Source organism: Primulina eburnea, chromosome 2 (genome assembly GCF_022965805.1).
Source record: "Primulina eburnea isolate SZY01 chromosome 2, ASM2296580v1, whole genome shotgun sequence".
NCBI classification, from domain to species: Eukaryota; Viridiplantae; Streptophyta; class Magnoliopsida; order Lamiales; family Gesneriaceae; genus Primulina; species Primulina eburnea.
This window is the reverse complement of record NC_133102.1, coordinates 3,311,333-3,331,845: the sequence shown is the minus strand read 5'-3', so window position 1 is coordinate 3,331,845 and position 20,513 is coordinate 3,311,333. Positions and strand designations below refer to the sequence as shown.

The window sequence follows — 20,513 nt, the reverse complement described above, 5'->3', positions numbered from 1 at the left end:
ACAAGTTTTTGGACACGTGTAATTTGTATTTTGAAATTTGAAATATGATCTTTATTTGGATAATTGTATTTTTCAGTTTACAAATTCAGTAAAAACTGTAAAGTAATAAATAATAAGTATACTACTATTTTATTTACTTTATAAAATGAATCTGATACTGATTTTTATCAATCTTGTTCGGCCGCCAAGAGGAATTGGTTGAACAGTTATTAAAAGATTGATTACCGGTCCGATTATTGAAACATTGGAGAAACAGATGTCTCAAAAGAAACAAGTCTAATTTTATAAATTATGCACAAGATTATTTACTTTACTTTACTTTAATCTGAGGCGTTTGTCACAAGTCAAGATCCTATAACTAGCATGAGGTCCCTCGGATGTATCCCTCAAAGATACATGCCAGCCAAGGGCCGTACCAATCTCTTGAAGTTCATCCATCACGGAAAGTGAATCACGGATGTACACACGTCCACCAGGCCTCAACATTCGATCCATTTCAAGCATGATGGTAGAGATGTTGCACCTGAGATAGAGAAATCAACAAATATCTCCTAATTTCAGCAAAATAAACAAGGATATAAATGCTGTTCACGATTTATGTGACAGTGACAACTAACATCAAGAATTTCCACTGCCATAGAACTCTATGACTATTTAACTCAGAGCCTGATCAAGATTATAAAATCCGTAGGATTTCAGCCAGAACAGATTGTAGAGTCCAGAAAGAAAGAAGTCACATAGAGCAAATAGAGTGGAAATAAAACTCACCTGTTCCTTTCAACAGAGAAAAGTCCTGCAGCGTGAATTAAGTCGTAGGTTCTCGGGTATGTGTCAAATGGCTCACACCTGAAACGTTGCAAGCATTTTCGTAATGCAATAACGGGCGTTTGCGCTATTTTAAAAGTCCTTTTTGACGATACTTCAATAAATTTAAGCTTTGTAAAAAAATATATGGGGGAGGGGAGTGGGGGGAGGGGAGTGGTCTTTGTGACTAACGTACATAGGGGAGACAGAATTAAAGAGGAGAATCATAAACAAACATTTACCAGTCGTGCATGACGCCAATGAGACCACGGTCATATATGATTGGCAACGTATTGGGTTCACTTATAGGAACAACGTTGAGCACCCAGCAATCCAAATTATTTTCAATCAGAGCTGCCGCAAAACTGCCAGCCAAGAAACTAGGCATCAATTTCAAAACCAGGGGAGGCCAACTGATGACAAGATATACGCTCCTTCATAATATCAATTATGAGGGAGTGTGCTGAATGTGAATGAATAAAATGAAGGGAACGAGTTACCCTCCAAAGCCCGCCCTCATGTCCAACACGTTTCTAAGTTTGAACTTTTTCCAATGTAAAACACGTACATATCCTTCAATTATCTCTTTCCAGTATATTGATTCTGCCCTGTAAAGCTCTTTCCTTGATAAATAAGCATCAAATTGTATGCTCTGAAGCCTATCCGGAGGATTCTGCAGGCGTTCCGGCCAAGTAGCAACATTAGAACCATATCCTTCCTCGGGTAGGCGAGCTATACACGCCTTTAAATTAACATACCTGAAATATTTTGAAAGGGGAAAAATTATATCAAGAGAATTTTGTTTAACTGATTAACTTAATAATATTCAGATGAACACAGTATAAAATAAAAAAAATTATAGCTGTGCTGTCTAACAAATTTTATACGGTCATGCATCATTTTTTTATATTTAGTCTCACTCATTCTGCAAAAAACTTTCTTTTCATTAAAATTTTCTAGAATTTTATTTGTCGCTCCGCTCATAAGTCATGCAGATGCATGTGAAACTTTGCTATCAGAAAATAGATCTTTACATGATTATGATCATGGGATTATCAGAAGCATGCTCAGATAGGTCATTATAACCTATTTGCTCAAAAGGCATAGAATGAATCTCCAGCTGAGCCCCACGATAAAACATCAAACTAAAACTACTTCCTGCAACCTTGACGGATCTCTAGAGAGGTACATATCATAAAACAAAGGTTATCTTATCGACAAGTGAAAGTCTAGAAGATGAACCTTGATTATCACGACATAGAACGCTAAATCAAATACAAGGAAATATACCAAACATTGTCTGGATCATCATTAGGTTCACAGAGTGGTGGTTGCATTCCTTCCTCCCGGCTCAAATAGCAGCTATTATTGAATGGCTTCTGCCATAATGCAATGTAACCTTCCCTCTTTACAAGGTTCCAACAAAGACGTCTGGTAAGGTTAATCATATCTGGAAACAATAAATAAAACTGGGTTAACAAAAGACTGCCAGTTGCTAATTATTTTGGGGGCAGGCAGCTAAACCTGCTTTTGCAAATGCAATTCAAATTCTAAGTGTCACTGTCAAACAGTAACGATGTAAAAAATTCAAAAAAAATTTTGAGGTGCATAAATGCAATATCACATCAAGTTAAAAGCAGGAAAAACAAGGCCAGACGTGGAAAGATTTGGAAATATTTTCTTTTCTTACCACAGAAGTCCAGAGCAATTGGGTTTTTGCTGGAAAAAATAGCGAACTTGTAATTTGACTACCGATCTGGGGTTAATGCCAAATTTTTAAGCAATTTACCTTTCCATTGTTCTTCAAGGACAGCTTCATGCTTATAAACAGGCTGTGCTGCCCAAACAAAATATCCTCCCGCTCGAAGCATCCTGTTTACCTCAAGCAGCAATATCCCATCTATGAAACACCAAGTGAACCATAAGCACCAACACCAGTCCAATACTGATTATGATAATCTCTAGAAGATCTTTCAGGAATGACCACAAAAATGTGAGCATATTTTGCATTTTGAAAAACTTCTAATCACAGAATTCCCCAGATTATACATCCACAGATAATCAATAAAGACAAATCATTTCTATGATTCGATGTCAAAAAGCACAAAACTGATTCATATATCTTATCATTACAGTGAACATACATGCAATTTAATTTTCACCTTTTATCAACTTGTTAAAAACCACAATGGCTGAAGGTGTATTTAATAATGATAATCATACCATCTCGAGTCCAGTTAATTCTACACCTTGAACAATGAATCAAGTCAAATGCCTGACTTGGATACAGTAATCGTCTAGTTGCAAATGCAGCCACCATTGCAGGCACGCCACGTTCAAGTGCAAATTGAATCTGGCTCCCATGAACATCTTTTGGAGCTATAGAAAGCGTGATGACATTCCGTGACATCAGATAAGAGCCAAAACTTGCAATACCACAACCGACATCCAAAACAACTCGAGTGTGTCGACCAAATGCAATTTCAGGGAGCATCTAAATGATACGAGCACAAAAAAGAGTTTCAAACATAATTTTGATTCTGTCTAGGCCATAGCCTGTTTCTTAGATTTTGACATTGGTGGCCAGAAAATTTATAACAACTAAATACCTTTTGAATCTGATCCAAGTACGGATCAGCTCCATTAATGAATTGAGTGCCACCTCCAGGAAACTTGAACTTCTTCTTGTCAACTACAATCCAATTCTGACCTCCTTTGTCCTCGGTTAATAGCGCATGAGGAACATTGCTAAACCAAACCTGTATAGAATAATCACTTGTAGAATACTTCCATAAATTTTAAATAATTATTACTCTCATTTACACTTGGAAAGAATCCTAACAGCTCTTAAAATCATCACATGAATTTGAATCACGCGTTATATCTAAATTTGCTTTTAGGCTTGATATGTATCAATTTAAGTATCATCTCATATAAGAGAAAAAGGTAATAATTTAACCAAACATTCAAGGAGACTGACTATTTCACCTTCTGACAAAGGACCCAAATTTAACATAAATCCAATCTTAAAGAACGTAAAACCTTGTCCTTCAACACAAATAGCAAAAAAGAGAAAACAAACTTCCGAAAAAATATCAGTTTCTTCTACAAGCAAAGACAAAACTTCACCTCATCTCTACTTCTGGGCCAGGGAATCGGATTTTTGTACCCTTTAGGAGCGGGAATCAAACAATTCGAACCCTCTCCCTTTTCCGGGCAATGCCGCTCAAACTTCTCCCCTCTTCCCGTCGAGCTCAACTTCCCAATTGCTTTCTCATTGTCCAAACAGGGTATATAGTCACTCATACTCTCTGCACACACCGGAAACTTCTTAATCCGAACCCTGATTCCTCCCCCGCGTTCCAAACCAGGAGTCTCATTCGCCCTCGTCCAATTCTCCAACACCTCAGGATCATACTCCCCCACCTCAAAATCATCCGTCATCCTACCGTTCTCATCCACCACCCCCATCCTCAGCAACGACGGAGGTGCCGGCACCTTCAGCTGCGGCAGACGATGAGGAGGCGGTGAAACATCATTTTTCTTCATTCCTGACGCAAGGGGCGACACTGTCTCATTTAAATTCAATGACAGATCAAAGGTTTTGTTGGAATTGGGAGAAAGGGCCATCGAAGATGAAGTCGGAGGCATTTCCCGGTTACCCTGCAAGGTGGAGAAGGAAATCTGCTGCGAAAGGGATACATCAGAGAAGCGCTTGCCCAAGTAGAAGAAAACAACGGAGACAAGAAGGAAAGCAGATATCTTGATCAGCGCCGATGATCCTCCGCCATAATTCATCTTCAAAACTGTAGTGATTCAATGGAATCTTGCGAAGAAGAAGATGGTGTAGTGTAGATGGATTGAAGTAGAAGTAAGCTAAACGTCTGAACTCCGTGGTTCCGTAATCGATATCACGTTCTATGATCATCTAGTTGCCTCCCTGGATTACTCCACAATTAATTCAAATATTTTATATATAAAAAAACTAATTTTCAATTTACTAAATTGAAAATATAAATTTTAAACAAAATAAATGAACCAATAATTTATTTGACGAGCTTGTGGTGTATACTTCGTAAAATACGATTTATTTGACTAATATAATCTACATACCAGTATATAAATCCGAAATTTATCAAATGTCCATTTTGCTCCTTATTTTATCGGGTTGAAAAGTTACCAACTCAAAAAAAATCTAGCCAGTTTTTTGACAACTCTAATCTAACTCAATAAATATGAACTCGAATTTAATTTAAAAAACCATTTAAAATTTAAAAACAAAAGGAAATAAAGGATAAAACCCTTACTACTTTAAGAAATCATCTATCAAAATTTAGCATATTTTAACATCAGTGTTAGAGTACCATGTGAACGTGAAGCTGAATGATAGATTTGACACATGGCGTGTAGTAAATATATATTATCTAACAGTTTGTTAACAAAGGAGTATGGAGTAGTACTATTGCATATGCATTGTCTGATCCAACGAAGAAATTAAGGAAAATGGGCTGCTTTCGTTCTGCCGGAGATTTCGAGAAAGAACTTCGAACGTCTAATTTTCTTTAAAACAGTTTAATAATTGTTATAGGAAGAATGTTCTTTTCTGGTTTCAGCTTTATTATTATGTTTATGGTTAATTATGTACATTGATTATGTAAAATATCGAAATTGTCGAAAAATCTCATGAAAAATATCAACTTAAGCAGCGCACGCGTATCGATGAAATACATAGAGACATCAATGGTGCGATGTGTTTGATATTTGAAACATTGTGAGTTGATAAATAACTTTCTCAAATAGCCTCCCCATGCATAAAAAGAGGCCACTAGATTTGGCACCAAGAATCCCAACTTTGCTTCACGAACAGAGAATGGGAATGAGCAGCGTTAAAGATAATATAAAAGTAAGTCTATTGTGAGATGGTCTAACGAATCTTTATTTGTGAGACGAGTCACTCCTACCAATATTCACAATAAAAAGTAATACTTTTAACATAAAAAGTCAATTTTTTATGGATGACCCAAATAAGATATTCGTCTCACAAAATACGACTCGTGAGACTGACTCATAGGTTTTTGATAATATATAATTGGGTTTCAAATTGGATAGGCTTTTGCCTGAGTATGGGCTGCCTGCGTTTGGCGACTTAGCCCACAAACGTGATTTCACAATGAGCCCATTTATGTGGCCTACTAAACAAGAATTAGATTCAAAATCTTGGTTTTGTTTGGGTTAGAGATTGGAATCGAGAGCCACCAGACAAGTCAATTTTCAGCAACATAGATGGGCCTACCACGGTGTGGTCCTGGCCTGGGCCCAAATTTATACAATTATACCAACTAGTTAATCAACCAACAGTAATGACATGGCCCGGTTGTTAGAAATAATACAACCCACCAGCGCAAATTAATTATCAAAATGGTCTCAATCTGCAAATTTCCGTACTCCGGGGCCCAATTTGAAAATCCAAAGCAACATCAACCACTGGATCTCCGGAAATTCCCGCCCATCAAATATTATTTTGAGGGCGACAAATGATATTTATCTGAATTTTTTTTTTAGAAATTATTATGATTAGTGAAACCTGAGTTTTTTTTAAGAAAAATAATGTTGAAATCATATTACGAGGAGTGAGTCTCATGTGAGACCGTCTCACGGATACTAATCTGTGAGACGGCTCAACCCTACCTATATTCACAATAAAAAGTAATACTCTTAGCATAAAATGATCGAAATAAGAGATCAGTCTCACAAATTCGACCCGTGAGATCGTCTCACACAAGTTTTTGCTTTTTGGCCTTTTATGAGCTATATACAAGAGAATTATCCAAAATATTAAATTTGACCGCCTATAAATTAGAGAAAATTCTCCGATAAATTTTTTTTATAATAAGGTGATTGTTACGGTTTAAAATTTACTCTAGCAGTTGCGCTACATTGGAACGACTCGAGAAAAATCTAGTCATGTATGATATCAAATTATAAAGATTGCATTTTTATTTGTATTTTAAGGCACGAAATTAAACAAACGATTTCAGCGCCAATGAGAAGTGTGGTCTTACGGATCCGTACCCGGAGCGCCAATTGAATACGAGTGGTTTGGAAACGGGTTCGGCTTGTGTGATTGTGGGTTTACTTACGACCCTTAATTTTAATTCAATTTGGGCTTTTGATATTTTAATGGGCCAATAGGCATTTTTTTTTTGGTGAAGCCTATATTATGTGAGGACTGGCCCACCATTGAGGACAATTTAGCCTGGTCCCTACACCGACAAGCTTTATTATAGTATAGATTATTATAATATTGTCGATTCTTGAAAATTACTGTTCTTCACAAAGACGACATTTAGACATTGTCTTTTCGTATCTCTCAACACAAAAACTCATAGGTTCAAAGATAATATTTTGACCGTAAATATAGATCGAGTCGATCTGACGGTTCAGGTAAATAAATATGTGAGAATATAAACACAAAAGCACTGGTATTTGTTTTATTAAATGTAAAGGGAGTCAGAAAGATATTATTTTCATTTTGAGACGAAAGATATTAATAAAGTGAATATCATTCTTTTTAAATTAAAGATTGAATTTTTTTCTTTTAAAAAAACTAAAACCCAACTTAATTTCATGATAATGACAACATTTGTCGAAGAAAAGCCCTTCACTGTAGGTCCCTAAACCCGTGTCGATCCAGAAGGGCAATTTCGTCTAAAACAGTATGTGGGTCCACACTGAAACACGTGCCAAGGAATAAATGGGCCACGATGGTAAGCCGGAATTCCCTTCACGCCTTCCAGAAGTTCTTGGAATTCCTGGCCAAGAATCGTCATGAGATCTACGGGTCAGAATCCGACACGTGTAACATGCCAAGTGATCATCCGACGTAGCACCCGTTTTTGCCTTGAAATTGATACGGCCTTTTTTGCTGCTTGTCCCACTTTCCAGTTTGTAACACTAATTCGATATTCGCTCCTAGAAATCGATAGAATAGCAAAATAACGGGGAGAGTACTGATATTTTGATCGAGTGCTGCCAAAAATTTGGTGGGGAATGAATCTTCATGGGGAAGGAGTTGGAGAAAGTGTGAGAATGTGGAATGAGAGATTGGTGTTCATGTGGGGGTATTTACCGGGGGCGTTGCCGCAAAAGTCGCCGCTTCTTTCGCCGGTGCCGGTACGGCTGCCTCCCGACGCTGGGAATTATTGGAAGGATGTTTGTGGTGGTGGCTGTGGTTTTGCCATGGCCATTTCAGGTTTTCTTTTTCTTTAAATTCTCCTCTTCTTCTTCTTCTTTTTTTTTTTTTTACATACGGATACAAAAAAACTTTTGGGTGATTTTGTTTTTTTCTGTTTTTCTTTCATATTTTTTCTTAGGGTACTGAATGCATAGTTTATGTTCTTCAGTTTCTGTACAACCCTTTTTCTGTTTTATCAAGATCTTAGCTTAAATTTTTTAGTGAAACTAACAAGATAGAAATTTGTTGGCCTTTTTAGCATAAAGCTTCATTGAAATCTTCAAAATGCAGACCTCAAGGTATACTTGCAGTATCATTTGACTGGGTTTTACAATTAAAGTTCATTTCTAAAGTTTATATTTCATAATTCGAGATTAAAGTCAACGGGACTCTTGCACTAGTAAAGTTTGATACTTGGATGAAAATCTTGGATTTAGCGACCTACTGTTTACTCAAGATTTTACTGAGTACTGGTTCAATTAATCTTCCTTCTTTATTATAAATTTTCTAACTTGAAATCTATCTACAATTGTTAACGATTGGAATTGTAATCTTGCAAAATTGATGGACATAGATTCTGGGAAGCTCATTACGTGGGGATCTACAGATGATTTAGGTCAAAGCTACGTGACATCAGGAAAACATGGGGTAGTGCGACATATTGTTTTGAATTTGTTGATTTGACCTCTTCAGTTTCTTCTTTTATCAATACGTGTATTCCGTTGATAATTTTTAAGGAAATGCCAGAGCCTTTTCCACTTCCTGCAGAGGCCTTAATAGCTAAAGCTGCTGCTGGATGGGCGCATTGTGTGGCTGTAACAGGTAGTCCTAATCTGATTTTCAGTATTGAAGTAGTGAACTAAGTGGGACTTAATTTGCCTATTGTTCTCTCTCTTTATTAAATAATGACCTTATATTAAAGTTTTAAGCAAAGCACGCAGAAGCATATTCTTTAGAATTCAGATGTATGAATAAAATTATATCACACAGTATCAACTGTGCAATAAGATAAAATAAATATCCATTGGTTGAGTTGAAAAGATGTTTGATTATTACTTTGAATTTCATCCTAAATTCACAAACCCTACATTTTAGGCAGACTTCAAGTGCCTCTTCATTTTCGCCGCTTATCCATTTTTGGTTGGTATTGGAAATGCAACAACATGATTGTTGATAACATTATAGTGGATTAAAGTAGAATGAATCCCGAGTGACCTTTGCATGTGATAGTTTTTCTTGGTTCATATATTTCCGTTGCATCATAAACCGACTCAACACAAATGGTCAAAAGCAGAGGGTGCAGAAGTTTACACTTGGGGGTGGAAAGAATGTGTTCCTTCAGGAAAGGTCTTTGGTGACCCTGCAACTGGATTAAACACAGAGAAGGACGGCTTTGAGAAACACGGCTTGTTGTTGGCTGAGCAAGGTATTTCCCATCTGGTCTCAGTAGCAGTGCTGTAAAATCTTGCATTCAAGTTACAAGGACTAAAATGTTGAAGAGTGGCTCCATTACAGTGAGCCCTCGGTCTCAGGGGTCAAAATCCAGTGGGACAGCATCTGGTGGAGATATGAAAGGTGGGGATGAAACTACGAAGCGAAGAAGAATGTCTTCGGCTAAACAGGTTGCTGAAAGCTCAACATCTGGTGATGAAACTCTCTCAGCCTTTCCATGCTTGGTGACACTGAACCAAGGTGTAAGGATAGCTACCGTTGCTGCTGGTGGTCGACATACTTTAGCATTGTCAGGTAAATTGTCGTCCCGTTATTTCACTGCAACATGGTACTCCGGGAATTCAACAACTGGAGAGCTGTTATCTTGTATATTATTCCGAAGTTTCAGATGTAGGACAGGTGTGGGGTTGGGGCTATGGTGGTGAAGGACAGCTGGGATTGGGTTCTCGGATCAGAATGGTGTCCTCTCCTCATCCCGTGCCCTGCATCGATTCATCCTTCTCCAAAGATCACTCCATGGCCCTTTCTCGTGGAAGCGTGGGTTCAGATGGTCAAGGTTTTAGAGTTTGTGGAAGTTATGTAATAGCCATTGCATGTGGAGGTCGACATAGTGCAGTAATTACAGGTAGGGGTTTATCACATTTTCTCTCATTTACAGCCTGCTTTGAACTGTACAATATCATGACTAAGCTAAATGATTTTTTTTATCTTTGTACTCACTATAGTCAATGCAATTAATTTTGCGATATTTTTTTATGATGTAATTTTTTTTTTGAACAGATTCTGGTGCAATATTAACTTTTGGTTGGGGATTGTATGGACAGGTGGGATCCCAGCTTACTTATGATTTTCAAATGAGTTTTATTTGGTATTGTTTGTTCACTTCACACTATATAAAAATAAAGGTCTAATATTATAATGTGTGTATTTCCGAAGGTTTATCATAATGGATTAACTCTTATCTGTGGTCAGTTTTAAGACATGAAGATTATACATCAGAATCTTTTGCACATCGGCTTATCAATTTCTCTATGCAATTTTAATAACATGTAGTTAAAATATTAACTTTTGTTAGTGACAGTTGTCATTTACAATTTCTGTGAGTTATATAGAAGATAACTGGATGATCTTGACTTCATTTTTATGGTCAATTTGTGAGGATACTTATTCATTTTTATCATATGTTCACTGTTTCCCCCCTCATCATTTGACTAAATTCATTTATTTGCTACCTCTTAAACTCTTCATCTGATGTTGATATGATCAGTGAGTGTAGTTCAAACAATATGTTTTCTCAATTTAATCATTAGGTTTGTTCCTTTTGGTCTATTTATCAACTCTCATCTCATTGTTTGGCATGACCGAGTTAGTGCAAATGTCTTCTTATAGAATACTTTTTTTTCATCATGCAGTGTGGTCAAGGAAGTACAGATGATGAGCTTAGCCCAACTTGTGTATCTTCCTTACTTGGCATCAAGATAGAAGGTGTAGCAGCGGGACTTTGGCATACTGTCTGCATATCTGCTGATGGTGATGTTTATGCTTTTGGGGGGAATCAGTTTGGTCAGTTAGGAACTGGCGCAGATCAAGCTGAGGTATTGTTGCAACTTTCTCTTGATTGTATTAAAAACTTCAAACAAATGCATAACATGCCTTTCAATAAATGTGACTCCGATACTTGATACTGAATCACCCTTCATAAAAAGTATCTATTGAATTATGATTTCAATACAACCTGTTGTTGTCTCATTAGAAATTTTACCAGTCAGAAATTAGGAATATTGCTTTTAAGATAACTAAATACAGATTCCCATTTCTCGAAGCTTTTTAATTCTGGTCATGAATTGTTTTTTTTTTTAAATTTCTTGACTCACAAGTAATTCAGTATTTCTTTTTGTTGAAATGCCTTCAGATTTTGCCTCGGCTACTGGATGCTCCATCTCTGGAAAATGTGAATGCAAAATCTGTATCTTGCGGAGCTCGTCATTCTGCAATTGTCTCAGGTATGTAAATCATCAAGCAAGTGAAGTTCCTGTAGTAGAAATCTTCATATAGAGCATTTTTTTACTGTTTTCTCTTTCAAGTGAATTATAAAGATCCACAGTGTTCAGTAAATGTTCCATAATGGTGCCACATATGTCAACTGCTGCAAGTTTTATAGAACATACATGATTCATATTTCAAACATAATGTAAATTTTCCCCGCTCAAAGGTAGTAAGAGTGATGTCAAGTACGTCCAAAGAAGTTAACTTGATAAGGATTAAAATGAATTCTGATTGTCTTCGTTAACTCACAAGTCTCAATGAAATGTGCATTCAAAGATTTCCCTTCCTTGACTGCCGGAACACGTGTAAAAGAACTACATTAGTGTTAGGTTAACGGATTTGGATTAATGAGAAACTGAACTTGTAATTCCATAGGATTCAACTCTGTGTTGAAAACTTAGTAACTTTTCTTGGGATTCGCAGCCCGAACATTTTCATTCTATCAAGAATTTTTTGTTTTGTTTTTCCTTGATCACGGATTTGATACTTTGGAAATTTTTTTATTAATATCATGAAATAGTTGCCACAGAAGAGAATTTCACTGCGTAGCATTCAAATTCTCCTGCACACTGGTAAAACAAGCTAGCATGATGCCACAGTAAGTTTGACAAGTGATGCATTTCGATCTCCATCAAGTAAAAAAGATTAAAAGCAGGCCAAAATCTTTGTTAAATAGAATATGTACTTGTACTCAGAACAATACGCGAGCTTCTTCTCTGATTAGCTTCGTTTCTCACTGGTGGTACTGGTGCCTTTCTGATTCACCATCTGTTTCTATTCACTTTGTGTAGAGAATGGAGAAACATTTTGCTGGGGTTGGAACAAGTATGGTCAGGTACATTCTCCCATTTTTGGCCTAGTATACAAGGATCAGACTATAACAGCAACAATTTTCCTAAACATATTCAACATTTGGCGCATTTAATTTCCCATATGCAAAGATTCTATTCAGTTTATCATATCAACAACAAATAGATAATGCAGTTAAATATGCTACACGGATACATTGCAATCCAACTAGTTTTTACATGAACCTGCAGCTTGGATTAGGTGATGTAATCGATCGCAATATCCCTTGCCAAGTTTTAATGGACGGATGCATCTCGAAAACCGTAGCCTGTGGCTGGTGGCATACTCTACTGCTCGCTGAATCACCAGATTGAACATTTTCCTCATGGTCCCCACAGTTTTGATAGATTAGAAGTTTCCTCTTCATTGTCATCTTGTGTCCAAGTTATATGTATATGTACGTACAGTAGCATCCATACAGGTACTTGTATTCACTTGATGATTATTCCTTTGTGGTCGAGTCCTGTTACATTTCAACAATTCCACTGTGCTGATGCCTGCTATGTTGGCATCGATCAGCCATGCCATGTACATTGTTTAAAAAATGGGAATCTATTTAATACTCCAATTATTAACTATTAAATTATAAAGACCCTTTAGAGACCAAGAATCAAATCATTTTCCAGCTTGGAACAACTTCAAGTTCGTGGACCAATTTATTATAACCAACTCATACATATTTATTTAACATATTATATTTATCATCTGCACATAACAAATATTTATTGATCTAAATACGTGGGTTAATAAAAATTAACTATTGATTTCTTGCTAATTTAAAGAAACATATTGAAAACATGCAAAAACAAAAAAAAAATGTTATGATTTTTTTTTTTGAAAATAAATCATTTTGCCTTTCCTTTGAAATATTCTAATTGTCATTGTATTAAAAAGGTATTTATAAAATATGCCCACATTTTAAATTTAATTTAAAGATAAAGATATCCTACGTTACAAAAGCTAATTAATTTCCATGAATTAATAGCATTTAAACATATATAATATGTTTTTGACGGAATTATTATTTTTTATCATCCAATAATAATTTTTCATATTTTGTACTGATAGAAGTTGAATGTGCCAAAGATTTCTTGAACCGGAGAAAAAGTTCTGCCCAAGGCAGATGGATGGTTATCTATAAATAAAGGTAAAATCCAAGATACGAATACATATTTATAGCGTGTAGCGATCTCTCCTTGATAGTTGAAATTCTTTGAAAACTCCATCACACCGACACCAGAGAGAGGAGAGGGGCTGGTGGGGTCTGACTCAAGGCAACATAAATAAATAGCAAAAACAGTTCTTTGTCGGGAATCGGATCCGCCACGCGGAAAGGAAAAAAGGGTATCGTTTTTTAGATTGGGTTTCTGAGATCTTATGTTTTTATTGAATTCATACCTGGGTTTGTGTTACAATTTTTGTTCTATCTGAATTCCGTTGCTTTTTGGATATTAGCTAGTATTTTTATTTTTTTTTTTGAATAGGATATTAGCTAGTATTGTGTGGGCAATGTGGATGTATTTTTTTCTACTGTTGGTCTTGATCTGACCTTTGTCCTATGATTATGCTATGCTCATTTCGATGTGTTTGAACATGGTACTTATTTGGTGATTTAATTGAGTTTAATATGTTGCTATTTCTTGGCTAGAAAAATTCTACTATTTCTGCGTATATTTGTACGTTCTCGTTGGATCACTCATGGATATGGATGTGAGTACATATCTAAATCTAGTTTATGTTTCAAATGTCGGGCACTTTGCTCTGCGAATTCAGCTTTTACATTTTTGTCCGAGATCTATGCTTCGCAATTATTATGATTTACACTGCTAAAATTTGTTGACAATTGTAGGTGAGAAATAAAATCACGAGAAACAAACGATTGTGGGCTTGATAGGCAAGTGTTGCTTTGAACCCCAAACTTTTCCTCGGTTGATTTAATGTAAACTGAAATTTTTTGTGTAATTTTTTGCATTAGGTAGTTGATTCTTTTTGTAACTCCGTTATATCTGGGTTGGTCTCTGGTTTTGGGCCTGCTTATCTAAGAACTTGTATTACTGGCTTGGATTTAAAGGAACGGCTCCTTGAAATCACCGTGTAACGATTTCATGCCACCAGACAGTATTTTCCTAGTACTATATAGGGTAGGAATCAATTGAGAGTTAGTGGTTTTTTTAATCCATCTTAAACTTGAAATACTTCTAGTAGCAACTTTGACAAAGTGCAATGACCTATAACTGGCAGTCCATTGTATATCTTTACTGGCCGAAAGTGGGGATTTACTTGTGGAAAGATCCAGCCTGTAATACAGCTGGAACTTTGTTGCTTTTCGCGCTAAATTTGGTGCATGTATTTCAGCATTATCTTATGATTTATATGCTTGCATCATCTCACTTTGTATCCAATGGAAAGTTTGAGTAAATTGTGCGTGCATAATTGGATATTTATTGTTAACGTTTGCCTAAATAGCTAAAATTCACGATACATATGGGCGGTTTTGAGATAACTTAATGTGCCAGTGCAGAGGGGAGAGGGAAAAGGACACCTTGGTTCAACCACAGCTTTAAATTTTATGTATATTCCTCTTCTTAACTCCTCCATGCACATATTGCATTCGTGTCAGTTTTAGCATGAAACGGTTATGGAGAACCAACAACTTCGATGAGTTTGAGACATATCATTAATTTACATTACAGATGTCAATGTAGAGTTGTATAGAGCTGCATGCTTCTTCCTTTCTCCTGCATAAATATGGGGTGGAAATGACTCAATTTGTAATTTGTTTCAGGCTGTAAAATTTTTAAAGAAAAAAATTTCACAATCTTAGGATGAAGGCACTAATCCTGGTTGGAGGTTTTGGCACTAGATTGAGGCCCTTGACATTGAGTGTGCCAAAGCCACTTGTTGATTTTGCTAACAAGCCCATGATTTTGCATCAGGTATAATATTTCATGTCTGGTCAGCTGTATTTTGAGTTATATCTCTATTGTTCAATTTTTGTGTTCCTGTTACAGATAGAAGCCCTCAAAGCCATTGGAGTGACTGAAGTAGTCCTGGCTATCAATTATCAGCCTGAGGTGAACTGCTTTTGGCCTTCTCTTCCCAGCACTGCAGATTACTAAGAAACTATTAAAAATAGATGTTTTAGTAAAAACTGAAAGTTTTTGTGCAGGTTATGCTGAATTTCTTGAAAGATTTTGAGGCGAAACTTGAGATTAAGATTACTTGCTCTCAAGAAACCGAGCCTCTTGGAACTGCAGGTCCCCTTGCCTTGGCTAGGGACAAGTTGATAGATGATTCTGGTGCACCATTTTTTGTTCTGAACAGTGATGTCATCAGTGAATACCCGCTCAAAGAGATGATTGAATTCCACAAATCCCATGGAGGAGAGGCTTCCATAATGGTCACCAAGGTATGGAACCGCAACATGTTTTTATTTTTTTCTAAAGGTTCTTGTTATGATCCAGGTCTAACTTCATATAGATGGTGACAACTAATCTCTTGATTTAGGTTGATGAGCCATCTAAATACGGCGTTGTTGTGATGGAAGAATCCACTGGACAAGTGGAAAGATTTGTTGAGAAGCCTAAGTTATTTGTGGGTAACAAGATCAATGCTGGAATTTACCTGCTGAGCCCTGCAGTTCTTGATCATATAGAATTACGCCCCACCTCTATCGAGAAAGAGGTGTTCCCAAAAATAGCAGCCCAGAAAAAGCTGTACGCCATGGTCCTGCCTGGGTTTTGGATGGACATAGGCCAGCCAAGAGACTACATCACTGGTCTAAGGCTTTACCTCGACTCCTTAAAGAAGAAATCTTCTCCTAAGTTGGCCGTGGGATCTCATATAATCGGTAATGTACTAGTTGACGAAACTGCAAAAATCGGGGAGGGATGCTTGATAGGGCCTGATGTTGCAATTGGGCCTGGTTGTGTGGTCGAGACGGGTGTGAGGCTGTCTCGATGCACGGTAATGCGTGGTGTTCGTATCAAGAAACATGCTTGTATTTCTAGTAGTATCATTGGGTGGCACTCGACTGTTGGCCAGTGGGCTCGTGTGGAGAATATGACGATTCTTGGTGAAGACGTGCATGTCTGTGATGAAGTTTACAGCAATGGAGGGGTGGTTTTGCCTCACAAGGAGATCAAGTCGAACATCTTGAAGCCAGAGATTGTGATGTAAGCCAAGTGTATAATGATGTTTTGTTAAATTAATTTTAGTTTTCCTTCTGTGTAATGTTGAAGGTTATACAAGTACGGCCACTGGTTTGAAATAACTAGTAATGTGTGTGAATATAAATAAGGTATTAGTTGCTTTTTCTTTAATACACTTGTGTGATATTTTAAGGGAGACTAAGATTTGTTTATGTAAATATTTTCCAGATTGTTAGCAACCAACATTTCTCCCTGTTGTCAGAACAATTAAAAATTTCAAGTTGTACCATCTTTTCTATAATTGATATCAAATTAAATTCACATGTTCAACTTTCACGAATTACAAATGGTACAGTTATTGACAAAATTATGATGAAACAATAATCATTTCACTTGAGAGAAGAAGTCACATAGTTCAAAGATTTGTGTTCTCCGATAGTGTTTTTGAGAAAATAACAAGTTATGTCTGTATATATTATACATATTTAATGGACAAATATACATATATGTACAGATAAAATGGATATGTGACATGTCCATTCTGTTTTTATCTGTAGTCACAGTGAGGCTCCATATTGATTTCATTGCTCAATTTTGAGTGGAAAATCCCGCAAAAAAACACCTTAGATGATGTGGACCTTTATTTATTTCACATAACAGGACATGCGTTGGTAATTGTTTTATTATTTTATGTCTACTTTGATTTGAATTACAAATTTTGTCTACTTTGATTTGAATTACAAATTTTTTGTCTACTTTGATTTGTAAATGTATAATGTTAAAATCCAGACAAATAACTGGAATATATATGGATATAAAATGGTATTTCATGATTCGCCCCCATTAAAATTCATATATCTCTCGTTAATTAAACTACTACATTTTGTTTTTAATTCTCGAATTTGAATTGAATCCAATTCAAAACTATTTGTGAAGTCATTTACAAACTAGCCCTACGATATTCTTTCTTCTATCTTACTCAAACATCTTACAAATTTAAATACGCATGCAATCTTAAGACATGATTATTCATGCGTGCCTCCATTAAGTCTGATTTACACCAACTCAACAACTCTAGTTCAATTATGAGCTCTTTTTTTCCTTTCTGTTTGATTCAATTATATATGATCTTTCACTCACACCCCATGTTATCATCTATGGCTGATATTGTAAAAATATATTTTTTCCTGAAATTTGAAAAACGCGTATGGTAAATCTCATACATCCAGTCTCAAGTTGGAAAACAATGAATTCATATGTGCATGAGGCAAAGTTGAACCTACAATATCAAGTTCAGAGCCGTTGTTGGGGAAATGATATTAAACTCTGTGTAAGGACATCTGAAAAAATCTGACACATATATACATGGCAAGTTATAAAAAATGGTGTCAACGACGAATAAGGTGTGTTTATATTGTTGCGACAAGCCAAAACATGACATACGTAGAAATGGCAAGAAGAAACCACGATGCAAAGGCGAAAGCTATGGATATCTGGAACATATCACAGGAGAGTTTGGTCTCTATTTGGCAGATGTTTGTGTCTCTTGTAAAGAGAACCATCACACCAGCGGAGGAACACGCAGCTGCAAGAGATAGAGTAGCTGTTACCTGCACAGACGGATGAATATATCTTTAGCAGAGAAACCTGGCCCGAAAACTGAAATCAGTGCTAATACTGGTTTAGTTCCTAAAATGTGTCAGCAAAGGCGGCTCTTGTTTCGTTTATTTGAGACATGTACTGCACAACAATCCAAACACGACTTTTGCTGACAAAACATTTTATATAGCGAATTGTATTTGACCAAAAACAGTTAATGAATTTCAAAAAAGCGAGCGGTATTATCGATTTCTTTACTAACATACGCCAGCGGGAGAAAAGAGAATCTTCGGTACCGAATAGCAAGTCGTTATTAACTCCAGGTGATCCATACGACGGGATTTATAAGTTTTTCACCATTGTTTTCAAAGGCGACACACAAACACATCCCCACTATGATGATCATCCTTACATGGCACCCACAGCTGGCCTATTTAGACTCGATGCATGCACCCTTAAGGATCAGTGCGGCCACATTTTATTCCACTATGATCATCTCCACCATCACTCAATCAAGATCCACTTGAAAGAGATATAAGCTTTATACCCTTGACGTGTTTTGTGTGGCTGTATATGTTGTATAGCCATAGAAATTTCATTACAGCTATTGTATGGTTTAAAAAATTGAGTAATGCAATTTAACTGCAAACTTTCGGTGCACCCAATTTAAATATCATTGCTTAATCTGCTTTGTGTTTGTTTAGAATGCATCTTAATGTGTGTTTTAAAATAATTTTAAAATCCTTATACTGTTAAGATAGATCAAGGTCATTAGATGAAAAAATAAAATAAAATTGCAGCACGGGGCGACAGGTGCACTTGCATGGTCTCCCCTGGTGCTTGTATATCTAGTGTCAACTGTCAAAATCAACACCAACAAAACCAACAGAGGAAGCTTCTGCCGTTAGACTCTTAAACTAATAAACATTATGGCAATAGAATAAAAGAACAGGAAATCACCTCACAGCGGGACATGCAATTAAGTGAGAATTATGCTTGATTTGATTAAAAACTCTACTCAACTTCATTAAACTACTTGTCTTCAAATAAGTTGAATAGTTTGGTTTTGAGCAAATATAATTTCTCACCTTAGTAGAGAAAAATACCATTCCTAAGTGGAATTCTCATGGTTGATTTGGTGTTGGAATGTAAGGATGGAAGCATTATAATATGAAGCTAGTTAAGAGATATAAGTTACCCAATCACCGATGACAAACAGGCTGACTATGATGTGATTATGCAAGTCTTTGTTGAATCTCAAAGCATGAATGTCGAGGCACGCAAGTCCAAAGCTCCACAAAACCTGAAGCCCCATTGATGCAATTAAGTAGCTGTCAAAAGATGCTTACTGATTAGCAACTCTTTGACAATATATAACATAAACAATTCCTAGACCTAACGGTCAAAAAAATAGCCTAGTGGGGTGAGAAATGCACAGAAATATACAAGAACAAGTGGTTTTTCAGCATGATAACCAAAAAAACACGTCAAATGCTGTCAAATTTGGAGACAAACATGTCAGATACAGCCGAAGTCTTATTACATGAGCCACCATTAAGCCCCTCTCAGCCCATTTTCCAGCAAACCTTCAGAACACCCCAAAATATGAAAATGGAACCAATGAACAAAAATGCCAGTCAAAGCTTATATTTTGTTGCTTAAACCTATATTCAGACAGCAACTTGGTTCTCATAGCTTGATGGATCCTACACATGTCGATAAATTCTACACTATTATTGTAAAAAGGACATACATAAAATTTATGCATTTAATTTCTTCCCCTTTTTCACACTACTTCAAAATAAGAAATATGTAACCCCCAGTCCTCCTCCTAAGAAATTCACCAAAAACAGAAAAACTATCCAACAATCCTTCCTTTCCATATAGATAAAAACCCTAACACAACAACACAAGAAAAATAAATTAGTTTTTTTCCCTAATTACCACAAGCAGCCCACAAATAGAACCATCACGATAAAAGCAAATAAAGGTAAGAAAAGGGAAAAATACCAAAAAGCAGTAGTGGTCGAGAAGCCAGAAGCGGAAGCCATAATTCCAATTGAAGCTGCAGCAAAAAAACACTGCCCGATTCTTAATATCAGCCCACTCTTTTTCCCTGGACTGCCAAACAGCTCCTTCATCTCCTCTCTCCTTTCCTTCTCTCCCACTCTCTCTTTCTCTGAATATATATATATATATATATGTGTGTGTGTGTGTGTGTGTGTGTGTGTGTTCTTGGTAAAAATGGAATCTTTATGGTGCTGTGGGCTATTTTCCGAAGAAAGATTGAACAGTGGGATGCTCTTGCAATTTCACAACATTCCCATTAGATCGAATTAAGTAAAGCAGAATCCCAGTACCCTTTTTCTGACTATTGA

General features: G+C 36.4%; 4 protein-coding genes across 14 annotated transcripts; 2 read left to right on the top strand and 2 right to left on the bottom strand.

Annotated features, from left to right (window-relative positions):
• Window positions 1–206: 206 nt before the first annotated feature.
• On the bottom strand, window positions 207–4,741 carry LOC140820166 (probable methyltransferase PMT11). The gene is made up of 9 exons (XM_073180492.1): window positions 3,934–4,741; window positions 3,414–3,563; window positions 3,028–3,298; window positions 2,594–2,704; window positions 2,095–2,254; window positions 1,305–1,562; window positions 1,047–1,169; window positions 769–846; window positions 207–523 (listed from the first exon to the last, which is right to left on the bottom strand). The coding sequence occupies exons 1-9, from the start codon at window positions 4,600–4,602 to the stop codon at window positions 316–318; spliced, it is 2,028 nt and encodes a 675-aa protein (XP_073036593.1). The 5' UTR covers window positions 4,603–4,741; the 3' UTR covers window positions 207–315.
• A 2,974-nt stretch (window positions 4,742–7,715) lies between these two features.
• Window positions 7,716–12,953, top strand: LOC140820134 (ultraviolet-B receptor UVR8-like). 7 transcript variants are annotated; one of them, XM_073180458.1, is made up of 11 exons: window positions 7,716–8,056; window positions 8,613–8,686; window positions 8,776–8,860; window positions 9,330–9,484; window positions 9,571–9,784; window positions 9,873–10,115; window positions 10,271–10,314; window positions 10,903–11,085; window positions 11,403–11,493; window positions 12,328–12,371; window positions 12,577–12,953. In XM_073180458.1, exons 1-11 carry the CDS (start codon window positions 7,855–7,857, stop codon window positions 12,697–12,699), a joined length of 1,458 nt encoding a protein of 485 aa, XP_073036559.1. In that variant the 5' UTR covers window positions 7,716–7,854; the 3' UTR covers window positions 12,700–12,953. The 7 variants fall into 7 exon arrangements, with proteins under 7 accessions (XP_073036559.1, XP_073036567.1, XP_073036577.1 ...); XM_073180466.1 differs by having other exon boundaries at window positions 7,717–8,056; window positions 9,333–9,484; XM_073180476.1 differs by having other exon boundaries at window positions 7,718–8,056; window positions 9,879–10,115.
• A 466-nt stretch (window positions 12,954–13,419) lies between these two features.
• On the top strand, window positions 13,420–16,763 carry LOC140820105 (mannose-1-phosphate guanylyltransferase 1-like). 5 transcript variants are annotated; one of them, XM_073180443.1, is made up of 6 exons: window positions 13,439–13,532; window positions 14,235–14,279; window positions 15,171–15,321; window positions 15,397–15,459; window positions 15,555–15,794; window positions 15,893–16,763. In XM_073180443.1, exons 3-6 carry the CDS (start codon window positions 15,211–15,213, stop codon window positions 16,562–16,564), a joined length of 1,086 nt encoding a protein of 361 aa, XP_073036544.1. In that variant the 5' UTR covers window positions 13,439–13,532; window positions 14,235–14,279; window positions 15,171–15,210; the 3' UTR covers window positions 16,565–16,763. The 5 variants fall into 5 exon arrangements, with proteins under 5 accessions (XP_073036548.1, XP_073036544.1, XP_073036529.1 ...); XM_073180428.1 differs by having other exon boundaries at window positions 13,490–13,729; XM_073180447.1 differs by lacking the exon at window positions 14,235–14,279 and having other exon boundaries at window positions 13,420–13,532.
• A 1,032-nt stretch (window positions 16,764–17,795) lies between these two features.
• On the bottom strand, window positions 17,796–20,513 carry LOC140820097 (CASP-like protein 5B1). Its single transcript, XM_073180419.1, has 3 exons — window positions 20,146–20,513; window positions 19,334–19,466; window positions 17,796–18,146 (listed from the first exon to the last, which is right to left on the bottom strand). Exons 1-3 carry the CDS (start codon window positions 20,274–20,276, stop codon window positions 17,946–17,948), a joined length of 465 nt encoding a protein of 154 aa, XP_073036520.1. The 5' UTR covers window positions 20,277–20,513; the 3' UTR covers window positions 17,796–17,945.

Coding starts and splice junctions, on each gene's coding strand:
- LOC140820166 (XM_073180492.1), bottom strand. CDS start 4,602: ATGAATTATGGCGGAGGATCATCGGCGCTGATCAAGATATCTGCTTTC. Junction 3,299..3,413: donor ACTTGGATCAGATTCAAAAG/GTATTTAGTTGT, acceptor CGTATCATTTAG/ATGCTCCCTGAAATTGCATT. Junction 847..1,046: donor ATTGGCGTCATGCACGACTG/GTAAATGTTTGT, acceptor GCAACGTTTCAG/GTGTGAGCCATTTGACACAT.
- LOC140820134 (XM_073180458.1), top strand. CDS start 7,855: ATGAATCTTCATGGGGAAGGAGTTGGAGAAAGTGTGAGAATGTGGAAT. Junction 8,861..9,329: donor GCATTGTGTGGCTGTAACAG/GTAGTCCTAATC, acceptor AATGGTCAAAAG/CAGAGGGTGCAGAAGTTTAC. Junction 10,116..10,270: donor ACATAGTGCAGTAATTACAG/GTAGGGGTTTAT, acceptor TTTTTTGAACAG/ATTCTGGTGCAATATTAACT.
- LOC140820097 (XM_073180419.1), bottom strand. CDS start 20,276: ATGAAGGAGCTGTTTGGCAGTCCAGGGAAAAAGAGTGGGCTGATATTA. Junction 19,467..20,145: donor TCGACCACTACTGCTTTTTG/GTATTTTTCCCT, acceptor ATCTTTTGACAG/CTACTTAATTGCATCAATGG. Junction 18,147..19,333: donor TGTTTGTCATCGGTGATTGG/GTAACTTATATC, acceptor CCGTCTGTGCAG/GTAACAGCTACTCTATCTCT.
- LOC140820105 (XM_073180447.1), top strand. CDS start 15,211: ATGAAGGCACTAATCCTGGTTGGAGGTTTTGGCACTAGATTGAGGCCC. Junction 15,322..15,396: donor AGCCCATGATTTTGCATCAG/GTATAATATTTC, acceptor TTCCTGTTACAG/ATAGAAGCCCTCAAAGCCAT. Junction 15,460..15,554: donor CTATCAATTATCAGCCTGAG/GTGAACTGCTTT, acceptor GTTTTTGTGCAG/GTTATGCTGAATTTCTTGAA.